Genomic DNA, 27,132 nt, shown 5'->3' with positions numbered 1-27,132 from the left:
GTCAGGTCATGTGAGAGCCTCATAGAGCAGGCTAGGTGGTCGTCACAGGCCAGGTTAAGGGTGTTAGTCTTTCTCCTGGCATTTTTGGGTGTTACGTGGGTTCTTTTTTATGCTCAATCTCCAAGGAGGACAGCTGAGGTCCGAGAGGTTAAGCAAGGTGGACAGGGCCGCAGAGCTGGCATGCAGCCAGAAAGGGCCCGCAACCGGTCCGTCTGCGTGCTGGGCGGCGTTCTCTCCTGCGCCCTGCGCTTCTGCGCCTCATGGCGGGGAGGAGCTGGCAGGGAGATTACCAAAAGGAGGGGGGTTGGGGGGAATCAGCTCGCATGCAGGACCAGGAAGGCTCTGGCAAAGTATGCTTCTGCAAATCACGGAAACATACATTGATGATGGCAGTGGCTGTATCAAGCTAGAACGAAGAGCCGTGTTGCCTGAGCTCGCCACCAGAGGCCGGTGTGAACGAGCCAGCCCAGTGCTCTCCAACCCCGCATCCTCCCTGAGGACTCATCCCCACTGAACCCCGACAAAGGGCCATGCAAACCGGCTCGCCCTCTGTCGCCCCGTGGACACCCTCCTCCCAGGGGCACGGCCCCCACGGCGCCCACACCCCCATCACTTCCTTCTCTCAAGACCGGTGTCAGGGGGGCTGCTGGCCGGAACATCCTCGTTCCGGCATTCCTCCAAAACCTGGCTTCTTGTCCCCGTTGGGACCTTCTGTTTCCTCTCGGTGGCAGGCAACCCCGCCCCCCGGAATCGGCCCCTCACATGGTCAAAGCGGTTTCGCAGAGGTGAGTGAGTTAAGGACCCTGAGATGGGAAGGAGGTCCCTGGCTGATGCAGGTGAGTCCAATGTAATCACTCAGGTCCTCAGCAGGGAAAGAGGGAGGCAGGAAGTCAAGAGCGAGGGGAGGCGGGACGGCGGGAACAGAGGCTGGAACGGAGGCCGGAGTACCAACTCCCCGGCTTTCAGATGGAGGCGGGGGCTGCGAGCCAAGGAATGGGGAGCCCCCCAACCTGGCCCCCGGAAACTGGAGAAGTCATGGCAGCAGCCTCCAGCAGGAACGCAGCTCTGCTGGCTGGCTCGCTCCTCCGCTTCCGCCTGGTGACACCCGCTTTGGACTTCTCACCTCCGGGGCTGGAAGGCGAGGACTGTGCTCTTTTTCTGGCGCTGAGTTTGTGTCCACGTGTTGCAGCAGCCGTGGGAAAAACACACACACCGTCTCCATCCAGAATGCCAGCGTTTCAGTGGATTCACACTCATTCATTGGGTTCACCCACTGGTTTAGGTGTCGCCCCTGGGTGGACCCCGGGGCACACAGCTGCCGTCCTCCGTGAGGACTGCACGCTCCTGTCCCTTCTCTTCTCGTTCACCGAGTCCCTTCTCCCTGCTTACACGCTCTGAGCCCTCAGCCCGAATCCAGGGCTCTCCCCAGCTGGCTGAGCTGGAACCAACTACCTCAACCTCTCGCTGCTGCGCAGGGAGGGGCGGACCTTGTTGCAAGAGGGGCCTGGCCCCTGGCCCTTGGCTCCTGGGAGGTGACCTCTAAGTTCCTGGCATGTCCTCCCTCCCCGATCAGAGGGTCTTCGATTGTTGGGGATCTTGGGCCACGTCCGATAGTCGATGATAACGAGGTGATTTAGGGCAGGGGCCTCGGGCCATGTGGTATCAGCTCACCCTGCAGAGGGGCTGGGGGTTAAGGCGCCAGCTACACCAGGGGTCAGCCATGTCTGTGGGGACTGCGTCCCAATGAACACTGTGGACACCGAGGCTCCAGGGAGCTTCCCTGGTTGGCAGTACTCAGTGTAGGACGTCACACGCCATTCGCCCCGGGGAGGGCTGCCCACGCCCCCACTGGGAGAGGACGCTGGAAGCTTCACGCTGGCGACTCTAGGCTCTTCCCCCTGTGGCCCGTCCCCAGCCGACTGGGACTGTACCCTTCTGCTGTAATAACCCATGACCGTGAGCAGGGCAGCTTTCAGCGAGAGTTCTTCGGAGGATTAAAGGGCCGGAGGGTGGTCTAGGGGGGCTCTGACACTCGCACTCGGTGTCAGAGGGAGGGACGCTGTGGACGCTGCTCTCGATCGTTGCACAGATGCCTGTTGCTTCTGCATTCCCCGAGCAGAACAGAGCGCCCCTTCCCCCCCCCCCCCGGCCCTGACTCCTGGCGCGAGCCTGAAGCCGAGGGGCCTCCGGTGCGGCAGGCCGGTCCCTGCAGCCTCCCGCCCAGGCAGGCCGGTCCCTGCAGCCTCCCGCCCAGGCAGGCCGGTCCCTGCAGCCTCCCGCCCAGGCAGGCCGGTCCCTGCAGCCTCCCGCCCAGGGGCCTTCCGAGAGGAACAGCACGGGTAGGACGGTCAGAGACGAAATCGCAGGAACGGGCGGGTCCGCGTGGTGCTCGGCTCTGCGCCTGTCCTCGCAGACGACTCCGGGCTGGGCTCAGAAACGTCTCCACCAGGCGCCGAGACGTGCCATTTAGCGGCAGCCGGCTCCGTGAAGCGGAGACGTTACTGTCTGTTTAAAGGTCAGGAGACCGCGGGAATGGAGAGAAATGCACTTTCCTCTGCGGCCGGAGAACCGTGAGGTGGTCATCATCTTTATCTCACCACCTCCGTGCCCACAACATCCTGAGGGGTGTCTTGCCCAAAGCAAAGGAGACAGTATGCCTCTGTGTGCCCGGGCCCGGGAAGGAGCCGGCCAGACTGCCAGGCGGGTTCCCTCGCACGGACACGCCCCAGGGCACCCACACCCTCCTAGGCAATAGTCCCAGCACATCCGACCGCGCCCTCTGTGCCCGACGCGTTTCTACGCTCTGCCCCTGCAAGCTTCTCTAGACCTCCGGACAGTCCTATGAGGAAAGCTTACTGTCCCCACTTTAGCAGAGGAGACTGAGATGCTGACCATCACATCATCAGTGGACCCCGGTCCCTCGCCTTCTCACTGACCCCGTCGGTGCCACCCCAGCCACGGCCCCCAGTGGCTCTTGCCTGGACCACTGTGACGTCTCCCCAGTCTCCTTGCGTCCAGCCCCGCCCCCTGCAGTCCGTCCACTGTCCGCACAATCCCTGGAGAGCCTAAGACAGGGACGTCACTGCCGGGCCTCTGGGGCCCTGGGCCCAGGAGAAGGTGGGGTTTGCACGCACACATAGAGGCGGCGGGCTCTCGGCCTGGCCCACCTGGCAGAGTGCAGCCATGGCCTCGGTGGTCCTGAGGTTCTCCGCCTCCTCCTGGTCACTGTGTGTCAGCCGCTGCCTCTCCAGGACCTCGTGAAAAGCCTGTGAGGGAAAACCAGGGCTGAATCCGATAGAGAAAAGCAGGAAGAACTCCCCACCGGACCTCTGCCTCTCGGTTCAGAAGGATGTCCATCTCTGATGTACCCACAAGAAGAGTGGGGCACAAGGGTCACGTGGTTTCCGTGGCTGCCAGACCGAGGCCGAGGCAAGGACCAGGGAGCCCGAGCTCCCCGCTGCCCACAGACCGGGCTTCTGTCCAGCCCAGTACGAAGAGGTGCTACTGGGTCGCCCGGGACTGCTCCCCCTGGACACAAGCGATGACCCAGAAATCATTCTCGGACTTCAGCTGCTTGAGACCACTGGCCAGGCCCTGGGAGACCCACCCAGCAGAGCCCTCACCACTGGTTCACAGACAAGGACATGGGCAGGCAGGGCTCAGAGGACCGGCTAAGGTCACTAGGCTGGTGCACGGGAGGCCCGAAGTGACCTTCTGTCCACTGCGTGCCGAAATCTCCAGCTTCCCGCCCGTGCCATGACTGAGACCGAGCCACACCATGGTCAGCCTGCATGGCTGCTCCTGGGGACGAATGTGCCCATGGACATGGCGGATGAGTCCGGAGCGGGGTCAGCCACCTGGAGGAAGTCCTCGGGGTCAGCGGTCAGCTGTGGCCCCGCCAGGAAGCGCCTGCGTTCCTCCTCCTGGGCCAGCGCGAGCTCCGCCGTCCCCTCCGCCTGGTGTGCCCGCGAGGCCCTGACCAGCTCTTTGCCTCGCCGGACAAACTCTGAAATTGAAACGAGCCACGGGACATGACGGGACTCTCCTGCCCAAACTTTCACCGGTTTCCTCCGCCAGCAGGAAGGGGGGTGAGACTTAGGGGCGAGTTCCATTTTATTTTTATCATTCGCACATACGTGCTTCCAAACGGCTGCCGCCGGGGACCCTGGCTCCTCAAAGCCCACGGCCCCACATTAACTGGAGGGACCCCCACCGCCCCTCGGGCCCAAGGCTCTGGGTGTCACAGAGGCTTCATGAGCGGCTGTGCAGGGCAGCCGGCCGACCTGAGTGGGGAGGGGTGAGAGGCAAGAGTGAGGGGGGCCCAGGGAAAGACAGGCGAGTAGAGGACAGAGCCCGAGCCTGCGGGAGGACACTGCTGTTTCAGACTGGAGTCAAGATCCAAAACCCACGAGGCGGAGTTCCTAGCCCAGCAGCCCAGCAGGCAGGGCCAACCCAGGGACAAGGTCCCCCGTGGGCAGGGGCGGGGGGACCGGGGGCGGGGGACCGGGGTCTAACGCAAACCTTAGCCGCCCAGGCCGCTCGGCCCCGCCGCGGGCCGACCACAGCGCCGGTGCTGGGTCTGCCGGAGGTCGGGGCCCAGCCCGGCTCTCCACCTGCTCTGAACTGTGTCCCCTCAAATTCGTACGGAAGCCCTAAGTCCCAGGTGACTGTATCTGGAGATGGGCCTTTCAGGAGGTCATTAAGGCTGGATGAGGTTGTGGGGGGGCCCCGACCCACAGGACCGGGGCCGTAGCGGAGGATGAGGGGTGGGAGAGCTCCCTCCGCCACGTGCGGACACAATGGGCCAGGAAGGGGGCCCTCACCCGGAAAGGAACCGGCTGGCACACTGCTCCCGGACTTCCAGCTCCCAGAACCGGGAGAAGTAACTGTCTGTTGTTCAGGATCCTCCCCGTCTGCGGCACCTCGTTATGGTGGCCCGAGCTAAGACACCTGAGGCGCCCTGGTCCTGCGGGGACCAGGCCTGTGTGGGTGTCAGAACCCGCGGGGGACCTTGTCAGGCACACAGAGGCTCTGCAGGTGCCCCGAGGAGACCCGGGGGCCCCGCTCTGCGCTCCCATTCGGGTCCCGGGGCGCGGGCCGCCTTGGGTCAGCACTGAGGGGTCTCGTGCCCGGGGCGCGGGGAAGCTGGCACAGAGGTGGTCTCTTGCGTCCTGCAGGTAAAGCCCAGGGCTGCTTCTTGCAGGCCCCCCTGAAGGTCTGACCTGGACTAAGTCTCGGGCGCCCTTGATGTCCTGAGCCCTCACCTGCCATCTCCCGGTCAGCCTGGAAGCCAGAGCGGGTGTGGGAAACAGCTACGTTGGGGCCCTCTCCTGCCTTGCGCGCGCACCCCACCCGGCGGCTAAGCAGGGCCCCCTGACTCGCATAGGGCTGCGGGCTGCAGCTGAGGGGCACGTGTCACCTCTGGGCAGGTCCACCCTCCTCTGCCCTCTGCCCATTTCAGGTGGCTCTGCTGCCAGACTGGGGTCTCCACCCGCCTGAGTCACCAACGCTGACACGGAGCAGGAGAGCCCCGACCAAGGCCAGTCCTTACCGACCCTGATCGACGGAGAAGGCAAGCGAAGCGCAGAGAACTTAAGCAACTGGTCCCCAACGGCGGAACTGGGACACTTGCAATGGCTGTCCCCCCGCCTTGGCCCCCTGGCCCACAGCATGGGGGGACCCAGGAGGACTGTGCCCCAGACCAGGGCCCAGGGCCCTGCGGAAGCTCGCTCACCCCGGCTGAAGTGCTCGGCCTCCTCCCAGAAGGCCTTGTGCTGCTGGGTCAGCAGCTCCTCCTTCTGCCGCCCGGACAGCCTGCCCTCGGCGGTCAGCAGGTCCAGGCCGCGGGAGATGGCGGCCAGCCGGCATTTGGTTTCCTCCTGGATTTGCAGCTTCAGGGACTCGACCATCTTGGCCATGTGTGCCCGTGCCATCGTCCTCTCCAGGGTGTCCTAGGAAGGGAAGGACTGCAGACATGAGGCGGGGGGGTATCCTTGGTCAGCGCTCGGGCACAGGGTCTGTCAACAGGGGCGGGTTCTGTGCTGGCACCCACCCCCACCCCCAACGCCCCTGTGCGCTGAGCACGGTCTGAGCCTCCTGGGTCTGCCTCTCACCGGTGGACTGCATCGTCCCTCGTGGGGACGTGGTGAGGTGGACACCAGATAATGTGTGCAAAGCACTTAGTGCACCCTGAGTGCTCCAGAGAGTGTCACTCTTTGGAGAAAGAATTCGACAGATGCACGTGACCGAGGAGGAAAAGCCATTGCCCTTACAGCCAGCCCCCTCCAGCCCACCCCTCCTCGGGCCACCACAGCCCCCCAAAATGAAATGCGAGGAGACGAGAAAGGTCCCAGGCGTTCCTGGCTTTCCTGCCTCACAGCGCCCGAGGGCTGAGGAGTTCAGAGACTTTGGGGGTGACGCCCCAGCGTCCGGCTTGAGAACCGGCCCCACTCTGTCCTACTACATTATTATTCCCGGGGACACGACTCTTAGAAAAGATGGCTCCCCCACACAGGAATGCCGACCAGGGGCACAGGCGGGCCCTCCTGGTCTGGGCCGCTTTGTCCTGGCGTCTCAGGGAGAGGGTGCTCCGTGAGCCAGAGCTGCTGAACCACAGCGTGGATGACGGGAGCAGCAGGGACACGGCTGTGGCCACACGGGCCTCATGCACGCCGCAGCCCATGTCTGTTCCCTCCTCACCGTGGCCCCACCAGCCACCCGGCACCGGCAGAGGCCCGAGTGAGCCCTGCTGCTCTCCGCCAGGCCTGCCATCTATCCCCTTCCTGCTGACCCAGAGCCACACAGGCTCAGGCCCGGGTCAGTTCCTCCCTGGACTGCTGCCTCGGGCCATTCCCAGCCTCCCAGCCTCCCACCTGCCGCCTTATGCTCCACCACCCCCCCCCACCTGGACACACAAGGCGGACGGGGGCCTTTCTGAGATGCAGACATGGCTCGGCCACTGCCCGGCTCAAACTCCCTAGCCACTGCCCTCCGACCAAGTCCAGACTGCTGGGCGCGGGGCACAGGCCCTTGAGGACCAGGCCTGGCTTAGTCCCCAGCCTCGCCCCACACTGCCGGCTCCCGGCTGCCCAGAAGACCCGGCTCACAGCTTCACCGGGCCTCTGCTCACACGGGGCCCTCCTGGGACAGCGTCCCTGACTCCTGTCACCCACTCCGCCGCCTGGCTGCCCAGAAGACCCGGCTCACAGCTTCACTGGCCTCTGCTCACACGGGGCCCTCCTGGGACAGCGTCCCTGCCTCCTGTCACCCACTCCGCCACCTGGCTGCCCAGAAGACCTGGCTCACAGCTTCACTGGCCTCTGCTCACAGGGGGCCCTCCTCCTGGGACAGCGTCCCTGCCTCCTGTCACCCACTCCGCCACCTGGCTGCCCAAAAGACCCGGCTCACAGCTTCACCGGGCCTCTGCTCACACGGGGCCCTCCTGGGACAGCGTCCCTGCCTCCTGTCACCCACTCCGCCGCCTGGCCGGGCTCTGCTCATCATGGAGGGCTCGACCGTCCCCACCGCACCCCTGCTCCATGCTCCACCACCCCACGTGCTGCTGTCTTCAAGGAGCTGGACCTGAGGACAGCCCCGGCCTGAGCTGAGAGCCTGTGAAGACGGGCGGCGTCTGAGCCACCCATGGCCCAGCCTGGGCCTCCCTGCTGGCTGAGCCTCCCTGCTGGCTGAGCCTCCCTGGTCTGTGTGCTAACCACGTGAGAACGGCCAAGCATGATGACCCTCCAGTTGTGGACAGGAACGCTGAGGCTTACTCCAGAGGGCCACACATCTAGCCCAAGGGACAGGCTCTTTGAACCTTCCTCTCCTCCCATTACAGTCCTGCCTGCGGTCAGTGGGCCCCTGACCACTAGAGGGCGCAGGAGGACAAGCGCACAGCGCCTCATGGTGCGGGAGGCTCTGCTGGAGGCCCAGACAGGGAGGGTGGGAGGTGCCCCTGGCTGTCCCCGCAGCCACCTCTGATGCAGCCACCTCTGGTGTGGCCCTGTAAGCTCGTGCTTGGTGACAGCACAGCCCCTGGGTTTCTAGTCAAGGAAAGATGGGAGTGGAGAGAGCTGAACCTGTGCAGCGGGGACCCAGATGACAGGCGGGAAGTGCCAAGGGACATCAGGCAGGGTCACCGCCAGCATGGAGAGTGTCACTGTGTCCTCAGAAGTGCCTGGGCTCCAACGCGGCCCCCTGCCCCTCAGAGCTGCGGGGTCTTGGGCACAGCGTCTTCATCTGACACCTGCTGTACAGAGCTGCTTTGAATAAGTTACAATGTGTCAAGCATATAACACAGTAGCCAGCACACAGTAGGTGCCCAGGAATGCTGCTGCTCTCATCACTGTCTCCAGTGGCATCCGGTCTTTCTCGAATGTCCCAAGAGACAGATTCTGATAATGTTTAGGGCCCTTCCCAGGGTTCTGTTCTGATATTCACTGACGCCACGTGGCAGGCTCCAGGTCGGCCTGCCCAGCCCCAAGTGCTCAGACACCCGCCTGAGAATTAAAATTCTTCTACAGTTCCTCGACAACACATCCAGGGTGCATCCTGCTGGGGGATGCATGGGTGCAGGCAGAGCTAAACCGTCCCTCTCTCCCTACAAGTACAAACTGCAGCCCTTCCCGGCCATTGCTGCAATGAGCCGTTTACGTCTGCTTTGCCTGCTGACGTGTGGCCTGCAGGAGTCATTTACTCACAGACACATAGACACACACGCAAAAGGCCCCCACCCCCACCCCCAGGTGTCAGCTTCTGTCCCAAAGGCCTGATGCACCGTCTGAGCTCTAACGCCTCAGAGCATGACTGTGGTCCCACTGGTCAGATGGTGAGACTGAGTCACGGAGAGCCGGCCACACCGCCGATGAGCGGCAGGACCCCGGCATGTGCGCACACCGGGTGTCCGGGTAGGGGCTGCACCCCCGTTTCTACAACAGAGGAGGTGCGCGTTAGCTGCCGGCAGAGGGAAGAGCCTCCCAAGAACCTGGACTGAGAACCTTTCCCTTTTTCCTGTTGGGGAGATTCTGGCTGATGTCTGGGCCAGAGTCAGCTAAGGATAATTTTTTTTCCCCCTCTGCTGCATCAATATCCTGCTGACAGGATAATAATTAAATAAAAAGCAAAAGAAGACAAGGAAAGATCTTTCTCCTTGAAAGAGCATTCGTATCAGCAGGCTTATCAAATTAAAATCCGGTTCAAAGGGGCGTGGACCACACGCCAGGAAGCGCGGGCCCAGGTTGGGCGATGGCGCCCTCAGACAGGGAGGGTCCTCGGTGAGGCACCCCCAGGCCCTTATCTGCTCAGTGTGCACTTGATACCTGCCTGTCTTTTAACAGCTCCGAGGCACCAAAGGGGGCTGGGGGGGGTGCGCGGAGGGAAAGCGCGTGTTCCGTTCTCCAGCCGCTGTGTGAGGGGGGGGGGTGTGCGCGCGGAGGGAAAGCGCGTGTTCCGTTCTCCAGCCACTGTGTGTGTGTGGGGGGGTGCGCGCGGAGGGAAAGCACGTGTTCTGTTCTCCAGCCTCTGCGTGAGCCGGGACTTGTTCACACGCACGTGTTGACTTGGGTGCGGGATGGGGAGGAGGGTGTAGGTTCTGCGTTTCTAACCATCTGACGCCACTGGTCTGGATAGAGACCACACCCTGGAGCAGATGGTCTGTGGAGAAGCGGCAGGAATCCTCTCCGGCTCTCCAGGACCAGCTCTGCAGGGCTGAGGGGCTGAGTCTAAGCTGAGGGCAGGGCCGCCCCTGGAGGCTTCTGAACCGGGTGTAACCTGGGCAGGTGCACAGGTCTGAAATGTAATGCATGCGTTCCCAAGGTCAGAGGAAAGGGACGTGGGTGCATAGCACCCTGAGCCTTGCACACAGGGTGAGCCCAACACCTTCACTGAGAAACCCCCTGGCGATTAGGGTGTGACAGGCCACCAAGCTCTTCCCTGGGCCTTGTCTGTGGCTATTGCTACGACCACCCTCTTATAAACAGAGTAACTGAAGCTCAGAGGGGTTCAGTAACCAGTTCAAGATAACACAGATTCAGGTGGCTGAGTCTAGATTTGGAGTCAGATTTGCAGATTCCTCTACACCAGTGGTTTGCATCCCCAGCTAGACATCAGAATGGTTTGGGGAGTTTTAAAACCAGCAAAACCACAGCCTGCATTTCAAACCAATCAGACTGGATCTCTGGGCATGAGGCCAGGCACATTTTTTTAAAGCTCCCTAGGTGATCCGTGAGGCAGTCAGGAAAGCAAACCAATGCTCCACCCACACCCAGGGGTGTCAACTCTGACTGCTCACCGTGGTCACCTGGAGCTCTAAAGCCCCCAGATTGATTAAATCAGAATCTCTGGGTGGGGACTCAGCTGGGACCCAAGCATCAGTACTTTGTAAAGCTCCCCAGATCATTTCCATGTGCAACCAGTGTTGAAAAACAGTGCTCTATGCTGCAAGAACACGGACCTGGCCAGCATCTCAGACCTGGGATGGATGGATAGGGTGGATGGATGGAAGGAAGGATGGATGGAGGAAGGGATAGACGACAGATGGATAATGAAAGGAAAGATGGATGGATAGATGGGGTGAATGGGATAGAAGGATGGATGGATGATGGATGGGTGGAAGAAAGGATGGGTGAATGGGTGGATGGATGAAGAATAGATAGACAAAGGGATAGAAGGAAGAATGGACAATAAATGGAAGGATGGATGGATGGATGATTGAATGGGTGGATGGAGGACTAGATGGATGATTGGATGGATGGATGACTAGATGGAAGAATGGATGGATGGATGGATGGATGGATGACTGGATGGAAGAATGGATGGATGGATGACTGGATGGATGGATGACTGGATGGAAGAATGGATGGATGGATGACTAGATGGATGGATAAAGATGGATGACTGGATGGATGGATGATTGGATGGAAGAATGGATAGATGGATGACTAGATGGATGGATAATGGATGGATGGAATGAAAGGATCAGAGGGGTGGATGGAGGAATCAAGTATTGCTTTTCCCTGGGCTCTCCCCCACTCCATCTACACTATGAAGGTCTTCAGCTCAGTGAGCTCCATGGCGCTTCAGGCTCTTCCTGCTCCCACATCTCCAGTCTAATCTCCTCGTGCGCATCCCCCCCACACACCCCGGCGTTACCAGAGCCTGCAGGTCCTGAGAGGCGCGCAGCAGCCCCTCGGCCGCGGTCATCCTTGCTGTCAGGGCCATCTCGAGCTGTCGGGCTTTGGAGCTGGAACACTTCAGCTGGTCCACGAGCACGTGCTGGATGTTTTCCATCTGTTTCCAGAAAGCTTCCATCTGTGAAACGAGGATGAGAAGCAAGAGGTGGGGGGTGGGGGGAGCTTTAAGAAAGCTGCAAAGCGGCAGGGTGCAGGCTCAGGACTCAACCACACATTCCTGATCACAGATCCTGAACAACCCCACCCTTCTCGGCGTTGATCTTGGCCATATTCACATTCCCTAGCGGTCCCTCCTCATTCCATCGTAGGTGCTCGTCAGTTTCAAGGTGGCTTTTCAGCAAATGGCAAGGAGCTGGCCATAAGGCAGGAAAGCCCAGGAGACCACCGGCTCAAACAGCATCAAGACTGTTAAAATCGGCTGTGATGCTGGGGGCGGGTTGTGTGTGTGTGTGTGTGTGTGTGGGGGGCTGCATGAAAGTCAACAGTGTGCTCTAGGAAGCTTCTAGATCTTTAAAAGGGATTCAACATGTCCTGGAAATAAAAGCCTGAATGGTCATTGATAAGTAGTATTGTCCTAAAAGTACCAAGGAGAATGTGGCAGACAGGACCGCTGACCACAAAACATAATTCTCCTTTAAAATCATTTTCATTTCCCTGTTTCCTATCTCGTCAGAAGCGTTGCTGGGACCGCCCAGGGGCGCTTAAGAGTGTCAGGACTTCCTTTGTGTCATGGTGGCCGCCCAGGACTCGGAGACCACCCCCAGTCGTCTTCCTGTTATTTTCATGCATGCAGGTGATGTGCTTCACCCACTTTATTTCTAGGGAAAATACAGATCAGGAGGTCAAGGGACAGGTTCAGAGAGACCGGTCACTCGTCCTAGGTCACCGCAGAGACAAAGGGCGGAGGCTGATGAGGTTGGTTCGGGCCCGATCAGCTCCCAGCTTCACCCAGCTCGGCTCTACCTCTCTGACACTGAAACGGACATTTCTTGCTGGGCAAGCATGGGAGGGGTCAGGGGTCAGTGGCATCAGGAGCCCATGCTGATCTTGTTGTTGCTATGGCTGAAGGTGAAGAGGAAGGACAACCGGACACTGACCATCCGGCCAGCCACCTCCCAGGGCTGGGCATGGCCAGGAGACAGCCCATGGCTGCAGGAACTGGCACCTCTTCAAAAGTGTGGTCTCCATTCTCGGGGCCTCCGGGCAGCTCAGTGAACCATCCTCTGCCCCCCATCAAACCCGCCCCGCCGTCTTCGTGGCCACAGCCTGCTCTGTCCTTCTGCTCCATCAGAGGACCTCCTGTCCAGCTGCTGGAAGAGGATGCGGACCCCCACCCGTGAATCCCTGCGTGTCTGGAAGCAGAGTGCCATGTCCAACCAGCTCTGCAGCGCCCCTCCAGTCCCAGGGTGCCAGGAGGCTTGGTCCGTCCTTTTTAAAATCTCGGGCTTCCCTCGGCGTCCGCGATGTGCTTTTCTCCTGGTTCCTCCAAGTCCTTACTCCGCCTTCCGGTCGTGATTCTGCTGGACTCTTGTTCCCTGGCTGCTGACAGGATCCACGGTCCGCCACAAGCTCCTCTCCCTGCCTGTTCTCCACACACTCCTGGGCCACCGTGTCTCCACTGTCGGAGGTCACCAACGCCGTAGAGGATCTTCCGAGGACTGTGGAGCCTCTGTCTGAGCTGTGCAGGCAGGGGACAAGCCGTGCCACTGCCTCGGGGGGGGTCTGTGGCCGCTGGAACCCAGGTGAGCTCCCTCCCCTCACCGTCTCCTCCGAAGAAGACGCCCCCTCTCCGTGTCCTCTTCCTGCGCTGGGGAGGGACTCCGTCCCCAGGCGCCTCCAAGCCACGCAGCCGGAGCTCAGCATCTCCCCTCCCGACCAGCGTCACGCTGGGGTCCTCATTTCCGCAGAACTGATCCTCCGCACCCTCCTCTTCCCCGATCCCATTATAGTCCAGTCTGTCCGCTCCCACTTTTTCTCACCTCTCCATCTCTGCTGCAGACGCCTTCCTGGAATCCCCAGGGCACCAGCCCAGCGGCTCCGCCCTGGCCTCCACACAGCAGACCCCGAGGTCCTCCTAACACCGAAATGGGCCGCGCCCACCCTCTGCCGTGGGCTAACCTGCAGGGACGCCCCCTCCCTGGCACGGGGTGAGAAAGAACCCTTGGGCAGTCCCTGGCTTCATCTTGCTCTGACTGCTCCTGGGCCCTCCCAGTGCCTCCTGCCCGCCCGCCCCTTGGCCAGCACCCACACTTCTCCCAAATGCCCCCCTCATGGTCCCTTCCTCTATGAAGGCTCTCAGAACCCTGGGGTAAACTTCCTCTCTCTTCCCCGTGCCTCCACCTTCCCGTGTTGCCATCTGTCACCCGTGTAACCCATGAAGTCCTCATCCGCTCACCGCTCGGTCCCCACACCCACCCACCCCGCCCCCAGGCCTGGCCTGAGCATCTCTCGGGCAGGGCCAGGTCTACGCTCACGTTGACCCTCAGTAGCCAGCACCACAGATACACTGTGTTTGTTTAATACATAACATATGAACGGGGGGGGGTGGGGGGGTGGGTGGAGCCAAAAAAGCAAAAATAACCAAGAGCTCTGTGAGGGAGGCCATGTTCTCCAGAACGTAAAGCTTGCTCCTACGGGCGATGCCGGGAGCGGTTAGCGGTTAGCGGCCGGCACCTTGCTCTACCCCCTGGGGGGCATGGCAGAGAGAGGTAGAGCAAGCTTTGCTCTGAATGACGAAAAGGTCAATCTAAACTTTAAACAAGGGGAGTCGGTTAGAAAGAAAAAGAAAAAGGAGCCTCCCTTCATCCTGTAAATCTTGGCCCTTTAATTGTTCCTTCTCTATCAATCGCTTTAATTCAGAAACTGGATCCCTGGCTCAAGGCAGAACAGAGCAGGGGATTCCAGCATCTAACAGGCCCCCCAGGTCTTAACCTCACCCGGAAACCAGGGGTCTCCGTCTCCCTGCCGGAGAGAGCCCCCGCCACCTGCCACGTACGTTCTCTATCAGCTGCTCGGAACACTCCCTCTCCCGCTTCTCCACGTCGGCCAGGGAGGTGCACTCGGGGTCGCCCGCACCGGAGGTCTCTGTGCTCAGCAGTCTGGCCTGAAGCCTCCTCTCTAATTCCTCTAAATCCTGGGCGGGAGGGGGGAGCGGGGAGGCCAAAGAGAGAAAACGGAGAGAAAAAAACCAAGTGTTTCTTCACTTCTAGAAAAGGAGATGCTTTTCTTTTTCACATTATCATGCAATATGGCTTCACGGTAATGAAACATTCTGGGCGCCGTCCGGGTCAACGTTTGATGATGGAAATCTCGCTTTTTCTCATTAAGCATAGAGCCTCAAGGGCAATGGGTTATTCCTCTATATTCCTCATCCCCCCACAAAAAAATAGGCCATCCGTAGAAAACGTGGAGATACATAGTATCTTTCCATCCTGATGAAGTCCTGGAAAACCACATATTTTGAGACACCCCAAGCTTGTGCGGAAAATAACACCAGGGCGCTTCTCCGTGACAGCTAGTGTGACCAACACGCTCCTCTTTTCTCGGCTTCCGACATTTTCCCGCATTTTAATATTATGCATTGTTACTTCTTATACTGTATACATGCTTTGACAGCTCTATATTGTGTTAAAAAGTACATATTGTAATCCACCCCTTTTATACATGAAAGAAAAAAAACCCCACTTCCATAGGTTGTGTCCATTGTAACACACTGTTTTTCAGTTACTTTGGAATACAGGGTGAAGGCTTACGTTTTCTTGTTTTGAAAGAATCTTCTGGTGGAATTCATCATCAGACTTCTTTTTCGGGAGAAGGTCAAGGAGGCACATCTTTAAAATCTGAATAAACATCTATCGCCCGAAAGGGAAACAGACAAAGAGGAAGGTTTGCACGGTGGCGCCTCCTCCCACTGTTTCTGTCCGTCCGTCTGCCTCTCTGGGTAAAGTGACCTGGCAGAGACAGCTTTTCCATTTAGGGGTCTGTGCCTACGACATCCCCCCCCTCTGCTGCGCTGGCTCCGTCGTGACCCACACCCACCTCCCGAGGGTCTCCGGGACTCACTGCCCCCACAGCCCGGGTCCCGGCTCCTGAGCCGTGAAAGGGTGACAAGCCCACCTCTCCCCCTCACCACGTGCTTGTCCTGCCTCAGCGCCGTGTCCAGCTGTAGCAGATCTTTTAGGTGAAGGTTATAGATGCACAGGTCCACGTCCGCGCTGCGGCCGCGGGAGAAACAGAAAGGACCGTCAGGGCAGCGGTTTCCAACCGGGAGTCTGCGTCATCTTCACACAACGCCAGGCTGGGTCACTCTCTCGCAGACCAGCACGGAACTTCCGGCGGACGGTCAGCAGTCCACGGACCACGGGCCGGCCGTGGAAAACCACGGGGTTAGAGTGTTCGAGGCAGGGAGAGAGGTTACAGAGCAGCAGCTCATCCCTGCTTCGGTACAAGCTGGATTTAAGTTCTGCAGAGGGCGGAGATTCCTAACGGCCACCCCCAGGTCTACAGAGAAGGAATCGGAGGGGCTACGTGACACCCACTTGTGACCAGAAGGGAGCTGTTGTCTGGACATCAAGGACAAAGCCGGAAGAGTTGGAAGGAGGGAAAAATGAAATGAACGCCTCCTCCTGGTCACCAGCGTGTCTAATATCCCGTGTACCATTCTGAGTGCTGAATGGCATCACTCTTGTGCCCATTTTACAGACGGGGAAATCGAGGGTCAGAGAAATCAAGTATGGGTCACACGGTCATGGGGCAGACAACAGGCAGGGTGTAAATAAAGGCCTTTATCTTGTTTCCTACACAGGCAAACATGTTGAAACGCCTGCCCTCCACCTGCACTGTCAGAAGTCCTCTAAGTCCACACCCTCAGGAATAGCCTCTTCCAGCAGGGCGGGCCGAACCAACGAGGAGCCTAGTCAGTCAGGTCCCTCCCGCCCTGGGCCACCTTCACGGTCCACACCAAGCTTGGGAATCTGAGACCACTCTTTCCACAGCCCTGGGCTGTGTCCAGGGCCCCTTAAACTCACCGAGCTCCAGAGCAGGCTGGCCTGAGGACCGACCCACAGACCTGGCCTGAGGACCGACCCACAGATCTGGCCTGAGGACCGACCCACGGACCCGGCCTGAGGACCGACCCACACACCCGGTCTGAGGACCGACCCACACACCCGGCCTGAGGACCGACCCACACACCCGGCCTGAGGACCGACCCACGGACCCGGCCTGAGGACCGACCCACGGACCCGGCCTGAGGACCGACCCACGGACCCGGCCTGACCCACGGACCTGGCCTGAGGACCGACCCACGGACCCGGCCTGAGGACCGACCCACACACCCGGCCTGAGGACCGACCCACGGACCCGGCCTGAGGACCGACCCACGGACCTGGCCTGAGGACCGACCCACACACCCGGCCTGAGGACCGACCCACGGACCCGGCCTGAGGACCGACCCACGGACCCGGCCTGAGGACCGACCCACGGACCTGGCCTGAGGACCGACCCACGGACCTGGCCTGAGGACCGACCCACGGACCTGGCCTGAGGACCGACCCACACACCCGGCCTGAGGACCGACCCACACACCCGGCCTGAGGACCGACCCACGGACCCGGCCTGAGGACCGACCCACGGACCTGGCCTGAGGACCGACCCACGGACCCGGCCTGACCCACGGACCTGGCCTGAGGACCGACCCACGGACCCGGCCTGAGGACCGACCCACACACCCGGCCTGAGGACCGACCCACGGACCCGGCCTGAGGACCGACCCACGGACCTGGCCTGAGGACCGACCCACACACCCGGCCTGAGGACCGACCCACGGACCCGGCCTGAGGACCGACCCACGGACCCGGCCTGAGGACCGACCCACACACCCGGCCTGAGGACCGACCCACACACCTGGCCTGAGGACCGACCCACAGGCCCCACACACCCGGCCTGAGGACCGACCCACAGGCCCCACACACCCGGCCTGAGGACCGACCCACAGGCCCCACACACCCGGCCTGAGGACCGACCCACAGGCCCCACACACCCGGCCTGAGGACCGACCCACAGGCCCCACACACCCGGCCTGAGGACCGACCCACAGGCCCCACACACCCGGCCTGAGGACCGACCCACGGACCTGGCCTGAGGACCGATCCACGGACCCGGCCTGAGGACCGACCCACGCACCCGGCCTGAGGACCGACCCACGGACCCGGCCTGAGGACCGACCCACACACCCGGCCTGAGGACCGACCCACACACCCGGCCTGAGGACCGACCCACACACCCGGCCTGAGGACCGACCCACGGACCCGGCCTGAGGACCGACCCACACACCCGGCCTGAGGACCGACCCACACACCCGGCCTGAGGACCGACCCACACACCAGGCCTGAGGACCGACCCACACACCCGGCCTGAGGACCGACCCACACACCCGGCCTGAGGACCGACCCACACACCCGGCCTGAGGACCGACCCACACACCCGGCCTGAGGACCGACCCACGGACCCGGCCTGAGGACCGACCCACACACCCGGCCTGAGGACCGACCCACACACCCGGCCTGAGGACCGACCCACACACCCGGCCTGAGGACCGACCCACACACCCGGCCTGAGGACCGACCCACACACCCGGCCTGAGGACCGACCCACACACTTGGCCTGAGGACCGACCCACGCACCCGGCCTGAGGACCGACCCACACACTTGGCCTGAGGACCGACCCACACACCCGGCCTGAGGACCGACCCACACACCCGGCCTGAGGACCGACCCACACACTTGGCCTGAGGACCGACCCACACACCCGGCCTGAGGACCGACCCACACACCCGGCCTGAGGACCGACCCACACACCCGGCCTGAGGACCGACCCACACACCCGGCCTGAGGACCGACCCACACACCCGGCCTGAGGACCGACCCACACACTTGGCCTGAGGACCGACCCACGCACCCGGCCTGAGGACCGACCCACACACCCGGCCTGAGGACCGACCCACGCACCCGGCCTGAGGACCGACCCACACACCCGGCCTGAGGACCGACCCACACACTTGGCCTGAGGACCGACCCACGCACCCGGCCTGAGGACCGACCCACGCACCCGGCCTGAGGACCGACCCACGGACCCGGCCTGAGGACCGACCCACGGACCCGGCCTGAGGACCGACCCACGGACCCGGCCTGAGGACCGACCCACGGACCCGGCCTGAGGACCGACCCACGGACCCGGCCTGAGGACCGACCCACACACCCGGCCTGAGGACCGACCCACAGACCCGGCCTGAGGACCGACCCACGGACCCGGCCTGAGGACCGACCCACACACCCGGCCTGAGGACCGACCCACGCACCCGGCCTGAGGACCGACCCACGCACCCGGCCTGAGGACCGACCCACAGACCCGGCCTGAGGACCGACCCACACACCCGGCCTGAGGACCGACCCACGGACCCGGCCTGAGGACCGACCCACACACCCGGCCTGAGGACCGACCCACACACCCGGCCTGAGGACCGACCCACACACCCGGCCTGAGGACCGACCCACACACCCGGCCTGAGGACCGACCCACACACCCGGCCTGAGGACCGACCCACACACCCGGCCTGAGGACCGACCCACAGACCCGGCCTGAGGACCGACCCACAGACCCGGCCTGAGGACCGACCCACAGACCCGGCCTGAGGACCGACCCACACACCCGGCCTGAGGACCGACCCACAGACCCGGCCTGAGGACCGACCCACACACCCGGCCTGAGGACCGACCCACGCACCCGGCCTGAGGACCGACCCACGGACCCGGCCTGAGGACCGACCCACACACCCGGCCTGAGGACCGACCCACGCACCCGGCCTGAGGACCGACCCACGCACCCGGCCTGAGGACCGACCCACGCACCCGGCCTGAGGACCGACCCACGCACCCGGCCTGAGGACCGACCCACACACCCGGCCTGAGGACCGACCCACGCACCCGGCCTGAGGACCGACCCACACACCCGGCCTGAGGACCGACCCACGCACCCGGCCTGAGGACCGACCCACAGACCCGGCCTGAGGACCGACCCACACACCCGGCCTGAGGACCGACCCACGCACCCGGCCTGAGGACCGACCCACGCACCCGGCCTGAGGACCGACCCACGCACCCGGCCTGAGGACCGACCCACGCACCCGGCCTGAGGACCGACCCACGGACCTGGCCTGAGGACCGACCCACGGACCTGGCCTGAGGACCGACCCACGCACCCGGCCTGAGGACCGACCCACGGACCTGCCAGACTGTTTCCTGAGCACCTACAACCTGCTGAGCCCCCTCCGAGCTGGGTAGTTTGCTGATTGCGAGCGTGGGCTTCAGAGATACGGCCGTGGGGTCAAACCTGGCTCGATCGCCATCTGCTGTGTGACCACGGGCAAGTCACTCAGCTTCTCTGAAACTCTATTTTTCATAAAATGGAGACAAAGCTAGCACTTAACGCGATCAGGTTGTTGGGAGGCCTTCATTCCTTGACTGATTCACAGTCATTCCTCCCTGAACCCGCCCCACACCCCCACTGGCGGTGGAGACGGGCAGGGAACCAGACAGACCCAACCCCTGTGCTGGCACAGCAGGTTGTCCCCGCAAAGTGCTTGGCGCCCTGCCCAGCGCCCAGAGGCTCAGTCAGTGTCAGCTGCGCTGTGCCATGCCCAGGGCGCGGCAGTGATCCAGAGTCCCCTCTGCTGGCTCTCCCCAACGCTCGGGCCTGCCTCCGTCACCCTCATGCTGGTCGACCCATGTGGCAAGTGACAGAGGGGCCCTGGGCCCCACTCTGACGCCGGGTGGCTGTGCGTCCGGCCGCCCTGGGCCTCCGTGTCCTCTCACGGTCGTGCTGCGACTCACCGGTCCGTGTCCTCCCTCCGGCCCCTCCCTCCTCACCTCTCACAGGTCAGCGCCTCGGGGAAGCTGCTGACCCGCAGGAAGGTCCGGCCGAGGAACCTGTCGTCGCTGGCGGCCGAGTGGATGCTGGACGAGGAGCTGCCGCCGTCGTCCTTCTCGGCCTGGCTCAGGCTCCCCAGGCTGCTGGACGCAGACACCTCCCCCGGCTGGTTGGGCAGAACAACCTGCTTTAGGTTTTCGTGCAGAGACGGGTTGGAGGAACCGTCGGCCAGAGGCTGGGGCGGCAGAAGAGAAATCAGACTCTTAGGTCTTAGAGCATGTGACCATCGGGAGTCTCTTCCGGTCACTTCCCGAGTGACAGGAGACGTGGCTCCCAGGGTGACCAGGCTGCGGCAGACTGGGGAGGGGTGTGAGTGGACCCCAGTCACAGCTCCTTTCCCCGGGGGGCCAGGCCCCTAGCCCTCAGATACGAGCCCCCTCTGTGCCCTGATGGCCCCTGCACCTGGCGCTTGGCCGCCCCCTGGACCTGCCCTCCAGCGGCCCACCTGCCCCGACCCACCTCTTGCTGCCGTCTCAGCCCCCCCAGCCTGCTCTGTCACCTAACCTGCTGGCCACCTTGCTCTTCTTCACCTCCTGTCCCCAGGTCTTCCAGGTGCCACCCATGGCACGGCCCGAAGACGAGCTCACGGTGCCTCATCAGAGAAATGAGTTCCTGCCATGACCACAAGAGGTCACAGCCTGGTACAGCCTGGGTGGGAGGACTGTCCCCCAGGCTGAACACCCTCCCCCGTGGGGCCGAAGCGGCCCTTCCTCCAGACACACACCCCACCACCTGCCTCGTCTGCCGCCCAGCCCACGCCCGGGTCCGCACGGTCCCCCACCCAGACTGGGCCGGCCTCCAGGGTGAGAGCGATGCCTCCCTGGCCCTGGAGCCCCCGCAGTGGCCACCGGAGGCTGCCCAGCAGGGGGTGTGGAGATGAGGCTGCCCAGCAGGGGGTGTGGAGATGAAGCACTGCCCCTGCTCTGGGAGTCTGCCCCCTCCCGCCCCCCACAGCTACGGGAAGGAGGCGGTTCCCAGTGTGTGTTCCAGGGAACTGTTCCATGCACCGTGACCAGTTTCTGTTCCCGGTTAAAGGTTCCACAGGAAATCCACTTTGGGACAGTCTGTGTTAAACGAGGCGGAATAGCTTCTTTGGCATGGGGATGCTCAGGGCCTTCGCTATGCCCTGGCTGTCTCCAAAAACGAGCAACAATTTGGGAAACCGAACATGTCCCGAGGGCTTAGATGTCACTCACTGTTCTAAGCCATCTGTCTATCGTCTGATTTAACCCCCAAACAACCGGGTGAGGCAGGAGGGCCCGTTACTCCCATTGAATAAAGAAACTGAGGCCCCAGAAGTCAGGAAATGACCAGCAGTACATGGTGCGGGTGGGAGTTAGGACCGAGCCACGGTGACTCCGGACCCTGTCCTCTTTCCCACCACGAGAGTGGGCAGCACTTTCCTCAGCTTTCTCGACCAGGAAACTCTTTTTCTACTTTTTTTTCACAGATCATCTCATTGGTCAAGGGCTCCTTGAGGCATCATGGGATACGCCACTCTCTGCAACACTCCCGGCCGCAGGTGTGACCTCCTGCCTTCAGGTAAGAACCTGCAGCCAGGTGTGGGTTGGGGTGGGTAAGGGTTGGCTGGTGGCCCTGCCACTTTCTGTAGTTTGACCTCTGGCAGGTCATTAGCCTCTCTGGGCCCCCGCTTCATTATGTGTAAAGGGGAGATGATAATATTATGGATCTTACAGGAATAGTTCAAGGTTGAAATGCCTCACGCATGACACACGTTTAGCACTCTGCCGGCCCTACAATATGTGTTCCATGTCGGCTGCCGGCGTTAGTCTTGGGGTCTGTGAACAAGACACTAGGGACGATGTCTGCGTCAGTGTTAAACGAGCAGGGTGGATGCTGTCCTACGGTGCTGTCACCTGGGGTCCCTGAGGATACAACAGACTACGGTAATTCCTTACCCCGACCTACCACAGGCATTTCCGGACCCTGGCAACGCCATCATCCAATGGATCAACCCTAAACTGTTGCTCAGTTACAAAGTCTCAGATTTCTCCCTATTAAAGTGTCTTGCTATAGAACCCTCAAAGAGAACCCGAATTGCACATTGAAGCCCACGGCTCCTACCCCGATCTCTAGTACATTACTGAATAACTGCGTGTCTAAGGTGGGGCTCAGGACTCTCACCCGGAACTTCTGGTTGATGGGGTAGACAACTCTGGCCTTCAGGGCAAATGCTGTGATGTTGCTGTTGAAGGAGAGCTCGTGCTCCTGGGAAGGAAGAAGAACAAATGGCATGGCGGCTTTCCGGAAGGTGAAGGACAAACCAGCAAGAGTTCCCAAAAGGCCACATCCATTTGCAACAATGGCCTGGGAGAGGGGCCACAATGGGCAGACAGATCTAAGTAGGTACTCACTTGGTAGATGGATGAGTGATGGATGGATGAATAGGGGGGATGAATGAATGGACAGAAAGACAACAGGTAGGTGGATGGATGAACAGAGAGATAAATGGATGTGCAGGTGAATGGTTGGATGGATAGATGGATGAATGAATGGATAAATGGGTGGATAGATGAGTGTAGAGATGAATGTACAGGTAGATGGATAGGTGAATGGGCAAGTAAATGAATGGATAGATGGATGGATGGATGGATGGATAATGGATGGATGGATTATGGATGGACAGATGGACAGATGGATGGATGGGCAGGTGAATGGTTGGATGGTGGATGGTTGGATGGATGGATGGATGGATGATGGATGGGCAGGTGAATTGATGAATAGACAGATGGATGAATGATGGATAGATGGGTGACGGAGAGATGGATAGACAAATGGGTGGATGGCTACATGGACAGATGAGTGGATGGACAGATATGAATAGATGGATGAGTAGGTGGAAGAATGGGTGGGGAGGGATAAATGTACCGACAGGTGGATGAATGGACAGACAGATGTTATATTGCACATTCATTTAATTCCAAGTCTTCACCTTTGGATAAAATCAGGATTTAAATAACATGACAATAATTAATCAGAGTGTTTCTAAAAACTGTGAACCACATTTTCATCAAAAAGTCAAACATAGTAACTTTAGCATTGCCAGTGGTATATATACACACAGTATTCACGCAAGACTTTGGATTAGATCCTTAAATAACAAAGCAGTGGTGGGCCACGTCCTTGCATTTCTCTGAGCCTTGGTCTTCCCCGGTTGTGCGTCTGTCCCCAGGACCACCTAGGGAAGCACCAGCAGAATGGCTGGGACAGGACAGAAGCAAAACCATGGCAGCTGTGAGGAGTGGTGAGGAGCCCATGAGGCCCTGCTCAGGTACCGCCTCCCCCGGGAAGCCTTCCTGACCGCAGCTGGACACACTCAATCCCAGCCTGCTCTCCATCCCCACATCTCTCCGTATCTGTCCTCCGTCAGGGTCGTCCCCCTGAATGAATGCTTTGGAAACAACCAGCAAGTGGACGGAGGTGAGCAGGCAGGCAAGTCAGGAGCCTGGAGCCCAGACCCCGAGCAATCTGTACCCAACGTTCCCAAGAGCCTGGCAGTGGAAACCACGTCTGCTCCTAGCTCAGCACTTTTCAGCTAAATCTCGAAGAAAGATCTCCAAGCAATGAGCGAAAGATACAGACGTTCCACTTCCTCATAACGTGAAGGGTGAAATACACCTGACTGAGCCAGCAACCTGGGCCCTATCTGTCTCCAGAGAGCGTTTCCCATGCTGCCCTACTGAGCAGGCAGGGAGGGGCAAGGGCCACAACTCTTGTCACTGCTATCCACCCCTTATGACTCACAAAAGTGGACTTGGATGACAAGAATGGGAAAGACCACCAACATGTGTCACCTCCTGAAGCTTCAAAGGGTCCAGCCACAGAGGCACTGTCTCCACTTCTCACATAAGGCAGATGGGACACAGAGAGATCGAGCCATGTGCCCAAGGTCACACAGCTAATAAATGCCAGACCTAGGAAGTGAACCCAGACTCCCTGGTTCTAGAGCGGCCAACTAAGGCTTAAAGGGAGACACCTTCCATTTCATCCTCCACTTGGCAATCAAATGATCTTTCTTTTTAAAAAAAAAAATTTTTTTTTAATTTAGAAAATTCAATTTAATGTGGTGACATTAAGCAGTAGAGTCCATAGGATTCAGGTAAACATTTCTACAGCACTTGAACTGCGGATTGTGTTGTGTTCCCGTTACCCAAGTCAAATCATTTCCGTCACCAGGTATTTATCTCTTTACTCCTTCCCCCCAACCCTCTCTCACAACCCCCTCCTCCTGGTGACCACTTCACTCTTATCTGTGTCCATGAGTCTCAGTTTTATATCCCACCAATGTGCGAAATCATATAGTTCTTAGTTTTGTCTGATTTACTTATTTCACTCAGTATAATGTTCTCAAGGACCATACATGTTGTTGTAAATGGCAATATGTCACTATTTTTTATGGCTGAGTAATATTTCATTGTATATATGCACCACATCTTCTTTTTTTTTTTTTTCCTTTCCTTTTTTTTTTTTTCCTTTTCTTTTTTTTTTGTATTTTTCTGAAGCTGGAAATGGGGAGAGACAGTCAGACAGACTCCCGCATGCGCCCGACCGGGATCCACCCGGCACACCCACCAGGGGGCGTTGCTCTGCTGCAACCAGAGCCACTCTAGCGCCTGGGGCAGAGGCCAAGGAGCCATCCCCAGCGCCCGGGCCATCTTTGCTCCAATGGAGCCTTGGCTGCGGGAGGGGAAGAGAGATACAGAGAGGAAGGGGGGGTGGAGAAGCAAATGGGTGCTTCTCCTATGTGCCCTGGCCGGGAATTGAACCCGGGTCCCCCGCACGCCAGGCCGACGCTCTACCGCTGAGCCAACCGGCCAGGGCCATGCACCACATCTTCTTTATCCAACCCTCTATCAAGGGACACTTTGGTTGTTTCCATGTCTTGGCCACTGTGAATAATGCTGCAATGGGCATGGGGGTGCATGTGTCTTTGTGTACCAATGTTTTTGAGTTTTCTGGATGGGTACCCAGTAGAGGGATTGCTGGGTCAGACGGTAGCTCTAGTCTTAATTTTCTGAGGAACCACCATACTGTATTCCATAATGCCTGTACCAGTTTACATTCCCACCAGCAGTAAGTGAGGGTTCCTTTTTCTCCACAGCCTCTCCAACTCTTGTTATTACCTCTCTGGTTAATAACAGCCAGTCTAACAGGTGTGAGGTGGTATCACATTGTAGTTTTGATTTGCATTTCTCTAATAGCTAGTGAAGATGAGCATCTTTTCATATATCTGTTGGTCATTTGTATGTCTTCTTGGGAGAAGTGTCTATTCAGATCCTCTCCCTGTTCTTTAATTGAATTGTTTGCAGCTAAGCTTTGTAAGGTCTTTATATATTTTGGCTATTATCCCCTTTTCAAAGCTGTTATTTGCAAATATCATCTCCCATTTGCTTGGCTGCCTATTTGTTTTGTTGTCAGTTTCTTTTGCTGTGCAGAAACTTTTCAGTTTGATGTAGTCCCATTCGTTTATCTTTGCCTTCACTTCGTTTGCCTTTGGGGTCAAATTCATAGAGTGCTCTCTATGACCAAGGTCCATACAGTTCAGTACCTATTTTTCTCTATATAATTTATTGTTTCAGGTCTTATATTTAGGTCTTTGATCCATTTTGAATTAGTTTTTGTGCAGGGGGACAAGGTGTAGTCAAGTTTCATTCTTTTGCATGTAGCTTTCCAGTTTCCCCAGTACCATCTATTGAAGAGGCTTTCTTTTCTTCATTGTGTGTTTTTGGCTCCTTTGTCAACAATTATTTGTTCATATGTATGTGGTTTTCTTTCTGGGCTCTTAATATTGTTCCATAGGTCTGTCTGTCTGTTTTTCTGCCAACACCACGCTGTTTTGATTATAGTGGCCCTGTGGTATAAGTTGAAGTCAGGAATGTGATATCTCGGCTTCATTCTTTATTCTCAGGATTGCTTTGACTATTCGGGGTCTTTTATGGTTCCATAAAAATTTGGTGATTTTTTTTTGTTGTATTTCTTTTAAAAATGACATTGGTATTTTAATAGGGATTGCATTAAATTTGTATTTTGCTTTGGATAATATAGCCATTTTAACTACGTTGAGTCTTCCAATTCATGAATGTGGGATATTTTTCTATTTCATTATGTCTTTTTCAATTTCCTTTTTGTTAATTATGTTTTGCAGTTTTCAGTATATAGGTCCTTCACATTCTTTGTTAAGTTTATTCATAGGTATTTTATTCTTTTTTGTTACAAATGTAAAAGAAACTTCATTTTCTGAAGTTTCATTGTTGGCTTATACAAAAGCATTTGACTTTTGTATACTGATTTTCTATCCTGTGACTTTACTCTATTTGTTTATTGTTTCTAATAGTTTTTTGGTGGTGTCTTTGGGGTTTTCTCTATATATTGTAGGATCATGTCATCTGCAAAAAGTGATAGCTTTCCTTGATATGGATGCCTTTGATTTCTTTCTCTTGCCCAACTGCTCTGGCTAGGACTTCCAGTTCTATGTTGAGTAAGAGTAGAGGGAGTGGGCAGCCTTGTCTTGTTCCGGATTTTAGAGGGAAAGCCTTCAGTTTTTCACCATTTAGTAATATATTGGCTGCTGGTTTGTCATATATGGCCTTTATTACGTTGAGGTACTTTCCTTCTCTACCCATTCTATTGATGTATCATATCAACTGCCTTTCCTGCATTTGTTGATAAGATCATATGATTTTTGTCCTGTGTTGTTGATGTGCTGTATTACATTGATAGATTCGCATACGTTGAACCATCCTTGTGCTCCTGGAATGAATCCCACTTGATCGTGATGTATTATTTTTTTAATGAATTGCTGTGTTCCATTTGGTAGCATTTTGTTTAGGATTTTAGCATCTGTATTCATTAGAGATACTGGTCCATAGTTTTCTTTTTTTTGTGTTGTCCTTGCCAGGTTTTGGTATCAGGGTTATGTTGACTTCATAAAATGTG

The 27,132-nt window shown here is 58.5% G+C and overlaps 1 protein-coding gene across 4 annotated transcripts in view; it reads right to left on the bottom strand.

Annotated features, from left to right (window-relative positions):
- EVC (EvC ciliary complex subunit 1) overlaps window positions 1-27,132 on the bottom strand; it is a 72,192-nt gene that overhangs the window by 39,535 nt on the left and 5,525 nt on the right. For 2 of the 4 annotated variants that reach the window (XM_066278759.1, XM_066278760.1), the window contains exons 3-11: window positions 22,321-22,404; window positions 20,115-20,350; window positions 15,319-15,403; window positions 14,942-15,040; window positions 14,185-14,322; window positions 11,149-11,307; window positions 5,735-5,951; window positions 3,858-4,006; window positions 3,168-3,266 (exon numbers count right to left, since the gene is read on the bottom strand). In XM_066278759.1, the coding sequence (XP_066134856.1) occupies window positions 3,168-3,266; window positions 3,858-4,006; window positions 5,735-5,951; window positions 11,149-11,307; window positions 14,185-14,322; window positions 14,942-15,040; window positions 15,319-15,403; window positions 20,115-20,350; window positions 22,321-22,404 (1,266 nt within the window). The remainder of the gene's footprint in view (window positions 1-3,167; window positions 3,267-3,857; window positions 4,007-5,734; window positions 5,952-11,148; window positions 11,308-14,184; window positions 14,323-14,941; window positions 15,041-15,318; window positions 15,404-20,114; window positions 20,351-22,320; window positions 22,405-27,132) is intronic. The other 2 variants (XM_066278761.1, XM_066278762.1) reach the window with 2 other exon arrangements.

Source organism: Saccopteryx bilineata, chromosome 5, assembly GCF_036850765.1.
Source record: "Saccopteryx bilineata isolate mSacBil1 chromosome 5, mSacBil1_pri_phased_curated, whole genome shotgun sequence".
In the NCBI taxonomy this organism is placed as follows: domain Eukaryota; kingdom Metazoa; phylum Chordata; class Mammalia; order Chiroptera; family Emballonuridae; genus Saccopteryx; species Saccopteryx bilineata.
Note: the sequence above shows the minus strand (reverse complement) of the source record. Positions and strands in the feature narration are given on the sequence as shown.